The sequence below is a fragment of the Quercus robur genome, chromosome 4 (genome assembly GCF_932294415.1).
Source record: "Quercus robur chromosome 4, dhQueRobu3.1, whole genome shotgun sequence".
Classification (NCBI taxonomy): domain Eukaryota; kingdom Viridiplantae; phylum Streptophyta; class Magnoliopsida; order Fagales; family Fagaceae; genus Quercus; species Quercus robur.
The window spans coordinates 23,674,426-23,692,454 of NC_065537.1; the positions used below are offsets into that span (position 1 = coordinate 23,674,426).

The 18,029-nt window shown below is 34.7% G+C and overlaps 1 protein-coding gene and 1 long non-coding RNA gene across 10 annotated transcripts in view; one reads left to right on the forward strand and one right to left on the reverse strand.

Annotated features, from left to right (window-relative positions):
• The window catches only part of LOC126720911 (nudix hydrolase 7-like), a 226,398-nt gene that overhangs the window by 139,553 nt on the left and 68,816 nt on the right, over nucleotides 1–18,029 (reverse strand). For 4 of the 9 annotated variants that reach the window (XM_050423761.1, XM_050423760.1, XM_050423759.1 and 1 more), the window contains exon 6: nucleotides 6,794–6,844. The exons of 2 other annotated variants lie outside the window; for them this stretch is intronic. In XM_050423761.1, coding sequence (XP_050279718.1) covers nucleotides 6,794–6,844 — 51 coding nt within the window. Of the gene's footprint in view, nucleotides 1–6,793; nucleotides 6,845–7,779; nucleotides 7,785–18,029 lie in introns of those variants that run through there. 3 more of the 9 variants (XM_050423790.1, XM_050423781.1, XM_050423782.1) reach the window with 1 other exon arrangement.
• Nucleotides 5,648–18,029, forward strand: part of LOC126720916 (uncharacterized) — a 72,131-nt gene continuing 59,749 nt past the window's right edge. Inside the window, exon 1 of the long non-coding RNA XR_007653727.1 lies at nucleotides 5,648–5,757. This is a non-coding gene — a long non-coding RNA (uncharacterized LOC126720916). The remainder of the gene's footprint in view (nucleotides 5,758–18,029) is intronic.

Below are 18,029 nucleotides of genomic sequence, written 5' to 3' on the forward strand. Positions count from 1 at the left end.
ACCTATCAAGTCGATAGATCAAACACATATCTAACTCATTTTCCCTAAAGTTGGATTTCAACTTAACCATTTTAACAAAGGCCAAAAACCCCTCTAGCAGTACTCATATTTTTCTAAATATTCACATACTAATACTTTGACCAACTGATTTTTAAAGTTTACAAAAAGGGAAAAAAAAAAAAAGTGTTCCAACCTATCAAATCACTGGGTCAAACACATATTTAACTTGTAATTTCTTGATTCAAATTTCAAGTTGACTTGTTTTCCATGGGTCAAAAATCTCCTTACCCATACTCATTTTTAACTTCAGATTCAAGCAAATTAACATGTTCAAGTCCAATTTTGCCAAGTCTATTTGTGTAAGGTATGGCTTGCAAAAAAGAGCTTTAATCTAAAGCAATTTTTGGGGGAAAAAAAGAATAAATATTTAGTTAGTTGATGATGTTCAAATGAGTGCTTTCAACCCTTTAAAGTTTAATATGCTAATTTTCTTGTCAATGCATCTAAGGGAGCAAAGAAATGATTTTTTTTTTTTCAAAAAAAAAAAATATATAGTGTGTTAGAAATACTGGATGAATGTATTGTATTTCTCAAGTAATAAAATATACATGAGTTCCTTTATATAAGAGGCAAAGTATGCAGTACAAGTATGTGTGCTATACAAGTAAACACGGTGGGCCTAAGGCCCACAGCCTATTACACGTTAGCAGCCCCCCTCAAACTTAAGGTGGATGTGAGACTAACTTGAGATTGTCAACCAAAACACGAAGACGTCCTTAGGATGTGACTTGGTGAAGATATCTTCAAGTTGATCTTCAAAAGAAACCGAGATCAATTTGAGAGCACCATGGATAAGATGATAACGGATAAAATGAAAATCAATCTTGATATGTTTAGTCTGTTCAAGGAAGACATCATTGTAAGTATTATGGATGGCATTCTAATTGTCACGATAAAGAGAAGTAGCAGAGAATGTAGATAAACTTAAATCATTAAGAAGCCATCAAAATCAAAGGAGCTTAGATGTGGTATCAGCAAGGGCATGTTGTTCCGCTTTAGTACTGGAGCGGGCCATAATGGTTTATTTCTTGCTTTGCCAAGAAATTAGAGAAGAACCAAGAAGAAAGCAACAACCAGTGGTTGACCTTTGATTAGCCAGATCTCCTACTCAATTAGCATTAGAGAATGCATGAAGAACAAGAGGAGACGGAGTAGAGTAGAAAAGGCCATGAAAGAGAATGCCCTTCAGGTATCGAAGAATGCACAAGATAGTAGCATAGTAAGTCGATCGAGAAGCAGACAGAAACTGGCTCACTTGGTGAATAGCATAGGAAATGTCTGAATGACTGACAGTAAGATAAATTAGGCTACCAACCAGTCATCTGTAAAGAGAGGGATTAGACAATGGTTTACCCACTGAAGGAGTCAAATGCGCATTAAGTTCAACTGGAGTGTCAACAGTCTTGTTATTAGTGAGTCCATCTCGAGAAAAAAGTTTAGAAGCATACTTAGCTTGAGTAATATAAAGTTCTTCAATGGAATGAGTGATTTTAAGACCTAAGAAGTAGTTGAGATATCCAAAATCTTTCATCTCAAACTGTTGGCTAAGAAAATCCTTGAGTTCTTTGATGCCACTAAGGTCATCACAAGTTATGATCATAAAATCCACATACAAGAGAAGCAAAATAGTGCCTTTGTCGATGCGGCAAAAAAATAAGGCAAAATCATAAGAACTGGCAATGTAACCCAAATGAGAAATGGTAAAGATGAACTTGGCAGCCCAAGCTCGGGGAGATTGTTTAAGACCATAAAATGCACGTTGAAGGTGACAAACATTGTTCAGTTCAATAGAGAGACTAAGAGGAGGTTGCATATAAACTTTTTCACTTAAATTACCTTTAAGGAAGGCATTTTTTACATCCATCTAAAAAAGTTTCCATTTACTGGCAGCAGCAACAACTAAAAGGGCATGAACAAATAAGATTCGAGCAACCGAAGCAAAGGTATCTTTATAATCAATCTCATACTCCTGTATAAAACCTTTTGCAAGAGGACAAGCTTTGCAGCACTTAATGGAGCCATCAGATCAAGTCTTGATCTTATAGATCCACTAACAACTAACCATAGACTTCCGAGGGGGGAGAGTCACCAAATCCCAAGTATGGTTTTTGGATAATGCATTAAGTTCCTCTTTCATTGCAATCTGCCATAAAGGATCAATGGAGGCCTTACAATAGGTGTGAAACTTATGTAAAGTAACAAGGGTAGTGTAACAATGATAGTCAAGTAAATGTGCAAAAATAAATCTTACCCAAGTTAAGTGACGAGGTGGAATGTATTGTGCAAGATCTTTAAGTGGAGCAAGAGTAAGGGACCCAGGCTCAAAGTTGGGTAGCTTGTCTTTGACTTGTTCATCTTCCACTTGTTCATTAGAAGGTGATTTAGGAGAGGCATCAAAAATATCTTATGGTTGGACAAAGAATTCTATTGGAGGATTAGGAGCAATTATAAAAGGAATATTTGACTCATCTAGAAAAAGATTTAAGACAGGGGGGTAGATAAGGAAGTACGGAAGTGAGAGAGCTCAACAAAGTCGCAATGTTCCCAAAAGACAACATTGCGAGAGATATGAAGATGGTGAGAGACAGGATCATAACATCGATACCCCTTTTGAGTTTAGCCATAGCCAAGAAAACAACAAAGCCTAGGTTCTCAAATCTATTATGCTCATGTGACTGAAGAAAAATGAAACAGGCAGAACCAAAGGAGTGAAGGTGCTGATATTCTAAAGGTGACCTAAAAAGGCGCTTATATGGAGTTTGATTTTGGATGATAGGATTAGGAATGCGATTAATAGCATGAACACCATGAAGAGCGGCTTTGTCCCATAAAGGAGCAAGAACTTTGGCAGAGAGAAGGAGAGCACGAATAATGTCAAGAATATGATAAAGTTTTCATTCGGATCTACCATTTTGCTGAAAGGTACCTAGAAAAGTTAGTTGATGAATAGTGCTACAGGAATGCAAAATAGCTTGGAAAGCATATTGAGTGTTTTCAAGAGCATTATTAGATTGAAAAATTTTAATGCGTTTGGAAAATTGAGTTTTAACCATTTTTGCAAAGTTACAATATACTTGTAACAATTCAGTACAAGGTTTCACATGAAAAATTCAACTATAGTGAGAGTAATCATCAACAAAGACAACAATATATCGAGATCCACCAATACTAGAGACAGGAGAAGGCCCATAGACATCACAATGAACTAAGTCAAAGATATTAGTAGACATTGATTTTGAAAAAGAAAAGCCGGTTGTTTTCCTAACAAACATGAAACACAATCAAAATTTTCTTTGGACACTAAATTTAACAAACCTCTAGAAGCCAAGTGTTGTACCCAAGAAGAAGATGCATGACCAAGTCGGGCATGCCAAAGTGCAAGGGAAGAAATAGGAGAAATTGCAGCAGCAACAGATGCAGGAGCTACATGTGGAAGATGAAGATTGTCCACGGGAAACATACGGCCAACTGTAAGACTGGTCCCAAGCTCCTCTCCTGTCCTTGGATCTTGCACAGTACACCCAAAATAATCAAAGGTAGTGTGATAACCCAACTCAGTTAATTGTCCCACAAAAAATAAATTGTAAGAAAGTTTGGTAACATTAAAGAACCCAGGAACCGAGAGTTTGGAGGTCAAGATAGAACCTATATTATTACCAAACATTGTGGAACCATTGCTGTGTAAATATTAAGAGGATGTGGTGCAGGTTCAAGTTGAGAAAATAAGGACAAGTGGGGTGTCATGTGATTCCAACAAGCAGAATCCATAAGCCAAGAGGAAGGAGACATAACAGATAAAACTGAGAGAAGAGGAAAAAGATGCGTTATCAACCATACGAATAATACTAGTGATGATGTTTTAAAGGTGGACTATGGAAATGGTAATAGTGGATCCAGAAGACTTGGACTTCATGGAGATGGGAGTCATTGGTTGGATACTCTCAGTGTTAGCAACGTTAGTAGTGGAAATGGAAACAACTGATTTGTTGTTATGATAGCAAGTCTCAATATTATGGCCAACACGTTTCCAAAAATTGCAAAAACGTTTGTTAGACTATCAATGACGATTGTTGTAATAAGAAGAAGACCTATTCTTGTTCTTCATTTAGAAGCAAAATATGCAAAAATGGACTGCAAAAATGAAATCTATGCAAAAAAATTGAGTAAGGAGCACCTAGACTGCAAAAAGTCAATTCCGAAAGAAAGTCAACGGTTAACTATCAGAGAAGTCAACATTCAACGCAAGCAAAGTCAACGCTCAGTCAAGTCAACAACAACTGGTCAACACTGATGTAAGCAGATGACATCAGCAAGGCCTGGCGATGATGTAAGTAGATGACGTCAGGATGATGTAAGCAGGAATCTAGAAGATGACGTCAGCTAGGCTTGATGTGGTACTAATGATGTTAGTAGGGATCAAGTGTAGCCACGTGTGGCGCATGGGCACATGATCACGGTGTAGAATCTTTTGGAGGCATGTGGGGGCATATGAAGGCTCCAACGACAACGGGATTTCCAAGGTTCAGTAGATCAGCAGAACTCAATCACAGTGGTACTTGCAAAAGTGCAATTGGAGTAAGATTCATGGCAGCAACGATTTTTGGTAGTGGTCTTTGTGGTGTGAGACTCCTCAACGATGGTAGTTGCAGGTCCCGAACCAGAGACGAATATTGAGATGCATCAATGGTTCAATGGCAAATGGCTGCAGTAGCAGTTGTGACGAAGGAAGCGATTATGAATCTAGAGTAACACCAAAAAGAGACAAGACTGCTAAGAAAAAGGTAAAGCAATGACTCTGATATCATGTTAGAAATATTGAATGAATGTATTGTATTTCTCAAGTGATAAAATATACATAAGTGCCTTTATATAAGGGGCAAAGTGTGAAATATAAATATGTGTGCTATATAAGTAAACAAGATGAACTTAAGGTCCACAGCCTATTACACGTTAAAACTATGACAGCTCAATTTTTATTAAAAAAAAAAATGTATTTTTTAGGGACATAAAATTGAATGTATTCTATACGTACATTGCAGGATATATTGCATAAACAAACAAAACATAGAATCCTTCTTAAAAAAATGTGCATAAATAAATATCAAATCACATCTTTATTATTCATAAAAGATAAAAATAAAAACAAATTATATCTTTACTAACTCATTCTGTTGTAAAGAAATCCACATTTTTAGGTATTACACAATTAAGAATTGTACACTAAGTATGGCATTCTATACAGTATGACTAACCCTTCAAGCACATCAAATATGACTTTATACATTTGATTATGAAGTGACAAGGTGTTTCATATCTTGACTATTGAAGTAGAGGTAGCTTGTTTTGCCAGAATCTGTAGCTGCAGCCAATGGAGAAAAACCAGCATAGTTCTTTTCTGACTTTGATAAGCATATTTTGGCAACATAATTGAAGAGCTCTTGTTTTTGGTTAAAAGGTTGGGCCGCATAGTCCTCAATTGGCATCCACTAGAGAATTGGAAAAGAAAAAAATGAACAGAAGAAAACCATGTTACCATATTTCAGTAATTCTAGAAGACCCAATATGAATCCAAATTTCATGATTTTCCATTTACATTAATATTAAGTTATGCCATGTCAAACCAAAATGGGAAAATAGGAGATAAGCCACTTTATTCCTGCTAAACCAAAGGTGCAATAAAGTAGACAGAGGAGGCAAGTTAATGTCTTCTGCCACCAAATGCACATGAATAGTAAGAATTTTCACCTTTAATGGTTTTTAATTGGCTCTAAATGTGTTTCAAGTTTAAATTGAAAAGGCATATTGCATCAAAGATACATGGATAAGAGGAGGTTTTTTAAAGAACTGGAGATGTGAAATAGTTCATGCTAGTCAAGCCCATAAATGTAAAAGAGTTCACTAAATATCTTTTGAATTAAGATTAAGCACAAATGGAGTCATCATAAAAGTACTAAAATCCAACTCGCCTGCCTTGCTTTAGAAGCTTCCAATAGGACTTATATCAACTGGAACCTGTCTAAGCATATGCTGGAAAGAACACATTATTCTGAAGCTCTAATACTGACTGACACAAGCCTTATCGACACAATTGATTTTCCTTATGTAAATTATTTTCTTTTGTCAAATACGAACATGAATTAGATTGGATATTATGGTGTTGCATCTGGCTATGATTTTGAAAACTTATTTCAAAGAGCAAACAAGAAGCTAGTATGAATGACAAAATTTAGAAAATTGTTTGCTTATTCCCACAGTGAAGCTTGTCCAATATCGTTTTTTAGCAAAACTAATCCAATTTGATTCTTAAATCCCTAATCTAAGTTTGTGAAAAGTATAACAGCATTTGTGGTATTATTGCATTCGAAAAGTACCTGTGCTGCTTCAATCTCTAAATTTTGCTTCTCAATGTGGAAGGTACGCGGTTTTAACATGCAAATAAAGAGCAAATCTGATTTGCCAAAGAATGACTTGTGGCTTTGCCTATATTGTGTGAGAGGGAAATATAAGAATGAAACCAAAAGTAAAAGGAGATTGAGGAACATGCAAATTATATTGAAAGCAATCAATTTAATAAAGCGATTTTCTTACCTGAATGCTAAAACTTCTACAAACTCCGTGTCAATCTAAAACAAAATAAAAGCAATGGTCTTAGATTTACATTGTCATGTGTAAACCTACATGTATGTAAATATCATACTCATTTGAATCCACAAATAATGTTTTTATTACTTACTCCTGTCTCTTCTTTGACTTCCCTAACTGCAGCTGTACAAATATCCTCACCCTATGTATGGAAAAATATCAAAGGTCAGCATTTCCAAAAATTTTCTAAAGAATGGCACTCAAGGTATACTCACTTCTTCAACAACCCCAGTAGGTAGCTTCCACACGCCTATTCCTTTGAAATATCCACTATTCTCCTGAACTACAAGCACCTACAATAAGATAAATTCAATTTTTGTAATCAGATATATTGAAACATCACAGCAAGCTCATATTTAATTTTTGGTGTTAAAGAATTGGGATGGTCAAGTCAAAGACACTGGAGCAAGTTGTTTCGCATAAAAGAAACAGCTACATGAAGTATTAACAAAGCATCTTATAAATTATAAGAAGTTCAAACCCAGATAATATGATACCCCAGATTTTCTGGATTGGTATTGGACTGAATATAATTGTGGGTTGGTTGAGTCTCACATTGGGCATGTATAAAGTTGATTACGAGTAGTCCAATTTTAAACTTGTCAAGTCGTTTTAAGATGTACTATAGAAGTGACTAACACTTTCCTTTGGTTGTGAAAAATGAAGCCAATCATTTGATCCATGTTGTATTCTTTTCTAATAACAACTATTATTATTACTGTTTGACATTTCAAATCATATATATATTATATATAGGGTCATGCTAACAAGTGCCCTTAGGGCACTGGTTAAAAATCCAATTAAAGAAAGTTTTTATGAGAAAAGAAAAAGAAGCAATAAATATTTTGACAATTTTTTTCAATTCCCATAAAAGTGATGTCAAAATTTTCTTTAATTAGATTTTTAACCAGTGTCTTAAGGGCACTCATTAGCATTTCTCATATATATATATATATATATATATATATATAATAACTGTTGGAAAAACAAGAGCAAAACCACAATTCCCAAATCAGTGCCTCTTCCTTGATGTAATTAATGGTAAGGGAAAGCCAGAAATTAATCCAAAAGACATACCTCTCTCTTACTATTCATAACAAAAGCACCAACACCCAGGGGCGGAGCCAGAAATTTTGGTTTGGGGGGGCCAAGTTGTAATGCTAATATATTAGTTAAGACAAACTTCTACACACACATGTATATAAATTAATTTACTAATAGAATTTATTATTTTCTAAATTTTAATGAGTATATAAAAGTCATGTATTTCTTCTATTAGACATGTATAAAAATTTATCATTTTCTACATAATTTAATTTGTTAAACCTCTTAAATTATTTGATTTTAATACAATTCCTTTTTCTTTTAAGAGCACCATTGAAATAACTCAAAATTTGGGGGGGCCAACTTCAATTTTTACATGCTACATTTTTAAAAATGTAAATAATATACATACTATAAAATAATTTTTTAAAATTTTGGGGGGGCCTTGGCCCCCCCACCTTTGTATGTGGCTCCGCCACTGCCAACACCCACTCGATGTGAAGCATTTGCAGGAATAGTATCCGCAGTTTTAGGAAGCCAACATACAAGCATTAAATAATCTGGTTCGGCATGGTGATACCGAAATCCTTCCTATAACATGAGCAAATAAGATTATGAAGCATGATATAGAAAGACTATACACCTATTTTTGGTGCATTTTAATACAAAATTAATAAGTAGATGGTTAAATTTCTTATGTTATACCAGTTATTTAGTTTAAATTGGAATGCAAAATAAAAAGGTGTAATAGCTAAGAGGGGGAGAAAAAGATTTTTCATTTAGTATTATTTATATAAGAAATGCTATGTTCACAATATACAACATTTTCATAACAAATTCTATGTGACAGGTTGTTACGGGTTGTTTTTGGAAGGCAAAAAAGTAATTTCAATGGAAAGTTCAAATTAGAACAAATAACAATTAACCACCTATGATTTATTTTGAAAATGTTGTGAATGTAATAGCTTTTTTTATTTATATTTGCAAGTGAATTGTACTTTTATGATTTAGGTCTACCAGTTTCATTTTATTAGGCTATTACTATTTTAATATTTGGAACTAAGATTATTTTTGTAATAAGGCAATTAAGGTTTCTTACGCTAATTAAAACTAGGATTTGTACTCCTTTCAGAGATAGTTGATATTTTGATGAATGATAAAAAAATAAAAATAAAAATGGCCATTGGTATCTATAGTCAGGTGCATGTTGGGAAATTGCCTCAAATTTCATTTATGACTTGGAAAGTCAATTAAATTTCCTAGTCGAAGAAGGAAATTTCAAATTGGGTTTCCTTTGTGTGGAAGGAAATATCATTTCTTGGTATGGAATGAAAGTCTATTCATTGTTAAAGGAGTAATATGTTCCTAGTCTAAGAGGGAATAGGAAAAGAAGTCTTATAAATAGACAATACTACAAAGAATTTGATGGTTTTGGCCAAGGGTCTTCTTTATGGGGAGAGGGAAAATAGAGCGTGAAATCGAGAGAGAAAAAAGGGTTTTCGGCTTGCCGCCTTAGAGGAGATGACTAAAGAAGAGAGAGCAAAGGGTTGTTGACTTTGAGAAGATGGCCAAGGAGGAGAGAGCAAAATGTTATCTCCTTCATGAGACACACAAGGAGAGTGTATGTGAGAGCAAAGAAAAATAAGAGAAATTTTTCTTTAGCCGTGAGACATACACAAGAAATATTGTATATTGATTTGATAATAGTGAAACTGGTTTGGAGTTTCTCTAGTGCTTTTTTTCCCTTTAAGGAGAAATGGTTTTCTACATAAATATTTATATTTTTGTATGCGATTGCTATTTTGAATTGATAATATTGATGGTAATATTATTTGGGACGTAACAGTGGTATCAAAGCATGGTTGATTTAGAGGATGACTTTTTGTGTGAATTAAGATGGAAGAGAAGGGATTGCTTTGACTAAGGTGGAGTTATCCTAAGAGAAAAGAAGACAGTTGAAGACAATCGATGGAATTTGAGTCAAGATACAGATTGTTAGGAAATTGTCTCAAATTCCAATTGTGATTTGAAAAGTCAATTAGGTTTCCTAGTTGAAGAAGGAAAATTTAATTTGGTTTTCTTTTGTGTGGAAGGAAAGACTATTCATTTGTGTGGGATGAAAGTTTATTTCTTATTAAAGAAGTAATGTGTCCTTGGTCTAAGAGAGAATATGAAAAGAAGTCTTATAAATAGATCATGCTACAAAAAATTTGATGGCTTTAACCCAGGGGTCCTCCCTATGGGGAGAGGGAAAATAGAGTGTGAAATCAAGAGAGAAAAAAGGGATTTTCAGTTGGGAGTAATCAAGGAGGAGAGAGTAAAGAGTTGTCGCCTTCGAGAATATAGCAAAGGAAGATAAAGCAAAGGGTTGTCGCCTTAGAGGAGATATACCTAATGAAAAGAGAGCAAAGGGTTGCCGCCTTTGAAGAGATAGCCAAGGAAGAAAGAGAGTAAAGTGTTGTCGCATTCGTAAAATACAAAGAGAATGTATGTGAGAGCAAAAAAAAAAAAAAAAAAAAGAACAAGGGAGATTCTTTTTTAACCATGGGACATACACAAGAAATGTTGTAATTGATTCAGAGTTTCTTCCGTTGTTTTTTCCCCTTCAAAGAGATAGGATTTTTCAAGTAAATATTTGTGTTTTTGTGTGTCATTGCTATTTGAAATTGATAATATTAATGATAATATTATTTGGGACCAAAAAATGCCGACTCCAATTCAATCCACCAACTCCTACGTCGTATGTCTCTATTTTCCCGACTATTCAATTGTTTTGGATGTCCTACGCATCGCCATCACCGCAGACAATCCAAGACTAGAAGAAGAAAAATTAAATTCCCTAGCTATGTTTCTCAACCCATCAATTCACAATAACCCACACAAAACGAATTAAAAAAAAAAAAAAAAAAAACCACAACTTTAGACCCACCATGACAAGAAATTATAAGGTACATATGGTGAACAAGTGATGTGGTCTACCATTCCACTAAAAAACTTCTACTTATTTACAATTGTTGGTTAGAAAATTTTTTTAAAGAGAAATTAATTACTGACTCAGTAATTTTAAACAAGTGAAAATCTTTTAATGAAATGGTGGACAAGTGACGTTATCCCTAAAGGACCCTATCATTTTTCCACCGTGACCTACATGCAGATCCCGACTACAGTAACCCGAAACACGCACACACATAAAAGCCGCTGCACGTACATACGAGGACTAAAGCTTCGTTTTGTTGTTGCTAATCCACACGTGACCCGTAACCGGGGTCTTCTAGTCATTAAAAAGAAAAAAAATGGTTTGAAGTTTATGGAACCGTGCACTAGAGAAAGCCCAGCCCGCAAATGACCAGTCTAAGTAAGGCCCATTACAAGGCTCAGGCTCTCTTCATAATTCCTATCTTTGGTGGACTCAAATTAATTTTTAGAGTTATCTTTAGCTTCTTTACGTTCCTACCAAAAAAAGATAAAAATAAAAAGCCTACTGCCACTCAGTCAGCCTATTAGACAAGTCACTTATTAGCCACATCGTTAGTCAGAGCACAGCATCGTTTAGCCAACAACTCAGGATCATGTAACAGTTTTATTGTTTGAGTCTTGTTATTTTAGAGGTATTAGAGCATTAGCATCAGGAAATGCTACTTTATTCTATTTTACCATATCAAAAGGTCAATTTATTACTTATACCATACTATTTTACAATATCTTTAGCATTCCAAAACTCTATTTTTATTAGAATATTATTTTTTTAATCTTTCTTTATTATTTCTTTCTAACCGTCACTTTTTTTAGACTTTGGCATGATTCGATTTTCCTGGGCTTTCCAACAGTATTTTTTTTCCTCTCTTTCTCCCTCAACCTCTAGCACTAGTTCAACACACAGAGCCACACACAGAGACCCATGATACACCGATCAACCTATCCAAACTCATCACCCCACACACACACAGAGCCACACACACACACAAACACAAACCATCAAACCATCAATAGAGCCACACACACACAAACCATTAAACCAGTAGAAGCCAACAACGGCCACCACCCAAGCCACCAATCAGAAACCCATGCCGTCGATTTGAAACCCACCGAAGCAAACCCATTCAAAAAAAATTATCACCGAAGCCATCATCGAAGCTACCGATGATCAACCCAACAAATCCACCCATCGATCAATAGATCCACCGTTTCAAACCCACCATCAACCGATCCCAACCCACCGATCCAAACCCAGCTCGTCGATCCACGATGAAAGATGAGAGAGAGGCCGTGTGAAGCTTTAGCGATGGAGATGGGTGAGGGTGAATCAGTTGAGATGGGTGAGGGTGAATCGGGTGAGAAATTTCGGAGATGGAGATGGGTGAGAAATTTCGGAGATGGCGATGAAGCTTCAGAGATGAGAGAGCAAGTAGAGAAACAGAGAAGGAAGAGAGAGAAGAGAATAGAAATAATGTGTTGATGAGAGAGAAATTTTGGGGAAAAACATAATAAAAATCGAAGGCGTAAATGCACTTTTAGTCCCTACATTTTGACTTTTTTCCATTTTAGTCCCTACATTTTATTTTTTCCACTTTTAGTCCTTAAATCAATTTACACGTTCCATTTAAGTCCTTAAAGCTACCTTCCGTCACTAATCTAACGGGCAAACTAACAGATAAATAAAATAATAATAATAAATTTACTGTAGCATGCCACGTTAGATTATAATTTAAAATATTTATTTTTCAATTTTAACAAAAGAAAAAATATGAGTTGGCCAGATCTAGGTTCATCTTCATCAAGAACACCAAAGAACACAAACCCAGATTTTAAACATAATAACACATGCCCAGATTTTCTTGCATTTTCTTGCCCTTTCTTGTCAACCAAATGCAAACACGAATCAATCCAGCAAGAACACAAACACAAACCTAGCAGCAGATCTTCTAAGATTTTCTCAAACCACAAAACCCAGATATACAAAATCTCAACTCAAACCCAGATTTTCTCATCTTTCAATCAACAACGAAATCTCCAACAAATAAATTTCATAAACCCAAAAACCAAATTCATAAACCCAGAAAATTCAGCATAAAAACACCATTAAAAAAAAAATCATAAATTCCAAAGCCCCCCATCCTCAAACCCAAGCAAAATCATTTCTCAGTTCTTTTTCATTCATTGTTTGGTTGCCAAGAAAATGAAAGAATAAAAATTTGGACAGCACCATCAAAGTCCATTCAGTCTCCGTAGTCTCTCCAGAAAAAAAAATAATAATAATAAAATAAAATAAAATAAAACAAACAAACAAACACCTAAACTACAAAAAAAAAAAAAAAAAAAAAAAAAAAAAAAAAAATCTCACAATGGAAAAACCCACAACAAGCTCAATGTGTCAACGAGTTGACTCGTCGCGATCGAAGATCTCCACGGTGATTTGGAGAAGTCGAAGCAAGAGTTACGACATAAACGACTCCGGCAACTGGATTGGCGGGTCAATGACCGTGGTTCAAGTCGGCAATGTACTCGATCGCGGCGGCGATGAGATTAAAATACTCTATTTTCTCGAGAGACTTCAATGGCAAGCGGTGAAAGCCAGCGGCAAAGTCATCACCATGAACAATAACCGCGAGACCTTGAACGTGGAAAGAGACTTCCTGTACATGTCGGAATCGGGTTGTGAAGAGTTTAGGGTTTGGGCGCACAACAACATGATGCGCCGAGAGCCATTGAAATCCTCCGTCGACATCCAACCCAAATGGAACATGCTTGACCAGACCAGATCCCCTTTTCCACCTTCTGTTCTTGTTCTTGTGTTTCTGGTGTGTTCTTCTTCTTCTTTTTATTTATTTTATTTATTTTTTTTAATTCTTAACTCATATTTTTTCTTTTGTTAAAATTTAAAAATAAATATTTTAAATTATAATCTGGCGTGGCATGCTACAGTAAATTTTTTATTATTTTATTCATTTGTTAGTTTGCCCGTAGATTAGTGACGGAAGGTAGTTTCAAGGACTTAAATGGAACGTGTAAATTGATTTGAGGACTAAAAGTGGAAAAAAATAAAATGTAGGGACTAAAATGGAAAAAAGTCAAAATATAAAGACTAAAAGTGCATTTACGCCAAAATCGAATTGTACTGTAGTAGTATTGCAAAAAAATTTGCAATATTGTTGTTTACAATTCTTTGATGCAAGAGTTTTTGGGGCTACAAATGCCAAATTCTCCTTACATTTGGCATTTGCATTCCCCAATACTAATGCTCTTAGAGCAATCCCGAGACATTAAGAATGCTAAATATTATTTTTTAACATTTTTAACACCTCAAATTATAAAAATATACTTACAATAGAGATGTTAAATACTAAATAATTTAGCATTTATTTACAATGAGCTACTATTGATAACAGCTCATCGTAGCATAATTGTGAAAAAAAAAAAAGAAGTATTTTTTTTATTCTCACGTCACTTTCTTTCTCACACTCTCCAGGTCTCTTTTTCTTTTTCTCTCGTTGCCTCTCTATCCTCTCCGTCTCCCTTTTTCTCTATACTCTTCGTCTCCCTCTTTCTCACAGTGACGGCCTGCCACGCCGGAGCCACCGTGGATCGCACTCTTCAAGATCCCCTTAGCCCACCCTGTCTCTGCTCGCAGAATCCTCTCAGCCAAAACCATCAACAGATGGTTGCTGATACTCAACTCAAATAGCAAGCCTCCACAACGGGTAAAGAAGGTGAGGTTGTCCACCATGATTACGACGGCTGAGTTATTTTGTGGTTTTGTGGTTGTGGGTGTGGGTTGATCTGGTCTAGGTCGTAGAATCGGATCTGGGTTGTGGGTGGGTTTCGGCAGCCTTGAGTGGTTTTATGGTCGTGGGTGTGAGTTGATTGGGGTGGCTTTGGCTTATAGGTGTGGGTTGATTGATTTGGGGGTTGGTTGTTGTGGGTTGTGCCGTGGGTTGAGGCCGTGGGTTGCTAGGTGTGAAATCTTTCTCTGGTGTGCCATGGTTGATTGATTCGATGATTGGTTGTGGGTTTGTCGTGGGTGATGACATTGAGTGGATGGTGGATGTGGATGGTGGTGGCCAAGAAGGGAGGGGAGGGGAGGGGAGGGGAGGGGAGGGGGGGGGTGGGTGGTTGGGTGTTTTTGCTTGGAGAAGAGAGAGACACGGAAAGAGAGAGAAAGAGATGTCTCATGAATAATAAAAAAGAATTATAAATAATAAATATATAATACTTTAATGAAGTGGTAAAAGAAAAAAAAAAAATCATTGATGTTGAGTATGTTATAAAGTGAAATGTTAAAATAGTTAAAAGTAATGTTTTGAGATTCTAAATGTTATAGATTTTTACATGTTTGATGTGAATGCTTTAGGATTTAGGTATTGCATAGGCTACAATTCACCTACTTTCTCTCACAAATTTTTTCACTTTTCACAATTTTAACTTTCACTTTTTATTTCTCTTCAATTTTTTCTTAACCTTTTTTAATCAATAGTTGAGATTGAAAGTTACTTTTTGCAACTATCAATCTCAACCATTCATAGTAATTACATTAGGTGTAATACCTCTCAATCCATTTTAGAGTACCATGGTAATCTTAGAAGCATCTTATTTTGATGGTTGTAAAAATAGTCCATTGGATTTTGTCAACTAGAAATATCGAATGAATCAATCTTTGAGCAAGCATATTTTGTGGATAACATAAAAATTGGGTATGCAAAGTTGAAGTTAAAAGAAGGAACACAAATGTTTTGGGAGGATCTTGAATATATGCACTTTATAAATTATGAATCTCCCATTGCTACCTAAAATATGGAAAAAAAAAAAAAGTTTTGTGATGAATATTTGTCAACATACTTTCGAACTCGTATCTACTCCAATCCTAGTGTGCTTATTTTCAAGATTGAAGTGATAGTATGAGGAAATTGAATAGTTAGCCAACTGCATGTTTTGAAGAAAATATGATGAATTCTTATCCAATTTCACGTCCTTAATGCACTATTGAACAATCTACCTTTCGTCAAGACTTCAAAGAATTAAAGGGATTATCTGAAAAGCTCATGAAAGTGTTCAAGACTTGGTTGGTTAGGTGAAGAAAGTGAAAACTCAAATTGATGAGATTTTGGTAATGGAGAAACATCAAGTAACACTAGCTAATAAAGCACAAGCACCAACAAGTGTTGCATTAACATGTATGCAACAAGATGAACCTATTGAAGAGTGGCAAGATAAAGAAAAGATTCCACAAGAGAATAAAATCTAATGTGAAAGTTGAAGTTGTTGAATATGCTAGTGATCAACTCTCCATAGTGCTCGAAGATCTACAACTTGGTGAAGTTGAAAGGATTGATAATATATTGTTTCCAATGGTTCAAGATGAGATTGTGCTTATTTCATACATTGATTTTGTAATTTCATAAGAGTTTGATGTGGTGTAATGCAAGATTTTTCTTTTCTATGTGCTCCTTAAGGTGATTCCAGACTTGAAATAAGTGTTACTTGTTAGCGTCTTAATCCTTCAATGCTTTAAAATTCAAGGTCAAGTTTTATCTAACCAGAGGAGAATGATGTGGGAAACGCAAGAAGATTTTATTTAGTATTATATATTTATGTTTGCAAGGAGTTTGTTTTTAGAAAAGAAAAAAGAGTTTTTATGAAAGAGATTCAATTATATATTTGTGAAAATTATATGCATTTAAATGCTGTTAAAGTCAGTTATATATAGCAGAAATGAATATTAAAAGTAAGAAAAGAAAAGAAAAAAAAAAGATACATTGGTATTTTCAATAAATCTTCATAACTCATTAGATTAGATTTTTTTTTTTTTTAATATCAAGGGGGGCAATTAAGTAAAATTGTATTTAACATAAAGAATTTATTATTAAAATAAAGAGGGAGGGGAAAAATCAAGGAGGCTTGGCCCAGTCCATCGTTGCATATCATATATAATGAGCAGGTGTTCAACTTTATGCTTTACTAATAATATTTATTGTGTATTTGTTTGACTTTCCTTATAAAATAACAAAAATTTAATTAACAAAAATTAAACAAATGGCATATCATAATTAATGGATAATTAATGGAGCATAAAATAAAAAACAAAAAAGTGGGACAGACAGATGATTTGTATTCTCATGTAATATATACTTAATTATGTTTGGGCAAAGAAGGTTATTTCTTTGATTGAGCTTTCGGCTAAGGTGTCAGTGTAGAATTAATTTAAAATATACAATGATTTAGTTGGACCATTTTATCTTGGAGGGATCATGCCAACTAGTTTTACATTCTAAGAATGTTCATAAGTCAGTTTATAAACATTGGAAACTTATACTTACCTTAACTGCAGCTTCAACAAGATTTACATGTTCGATGGGCAATTTGATCCATACAGCACTCTTCCCCTGCAAATTACATCCCAACTTCATAAAATTACAGGAGCAGAGCAACTTCATAAAATAAACCGATAAGATTAAAATAATATATACCTGTTGCCTCCAGTGTAACATTGAAGCTCTAAGCAAAGGAGAAAAGACCTCAGAATCCATAGGCTTCTCAATGTTCACTACAACTCCTCCATATAAATCATTTACAGAACTTAGTAGCTCGACTTGTTGAACTCTTTGTTGAGACATGACTTGTTTCTCTATTGATATGGAACTTGTTGAAATCGTCCTGTTTCTGACAAGGAAAATCTATCTCCTGAACAAATAACAAAAAAGAAAGGAATCATGCACCTAGTTGTGCTGAAGAGTTTATCCAGCAGTAAACAACTTATCGCAAACGTAGTTGAACAAATATTACCAAATATTGAAAACTATACATAGTCAATTGAAACCCGTTTTCCATGATAATAATAATGTTAGGCGTGTACCAAATCAACATTAATTTTCAATTTCCACTTAAAAGAGAAATAAGACTTTAGTATTTGTTCATGATTACACGGTAAATAATGACTCTCACATTTTAAGTGCGCACCTACAACGTTTGTTTGTTTTGTTTTTTGGTTCACTCATTCTGTTGTAAAGAAATCCACATTTTTAGGTATTACACAATTAAGAATTATACACTAAGTATGGCATTCTATACAGTATGACTCACCCTTCAAGGGTTTCTATCATGGTATTGTGCACATCAAATGACTTTATACATTTGATTATGAAGTGACAAGGTGTTTCATATCTTGACTATTAAAGTAGAGGTAGCTTGTTTTGCCCGAGCCTGTAGCTGTAGCCAATAGAGAAACAAGGTGAACTTAAGATCCACAACCTATTACACGTTAACAATGTGAAAACTTAATTTTTATTAAA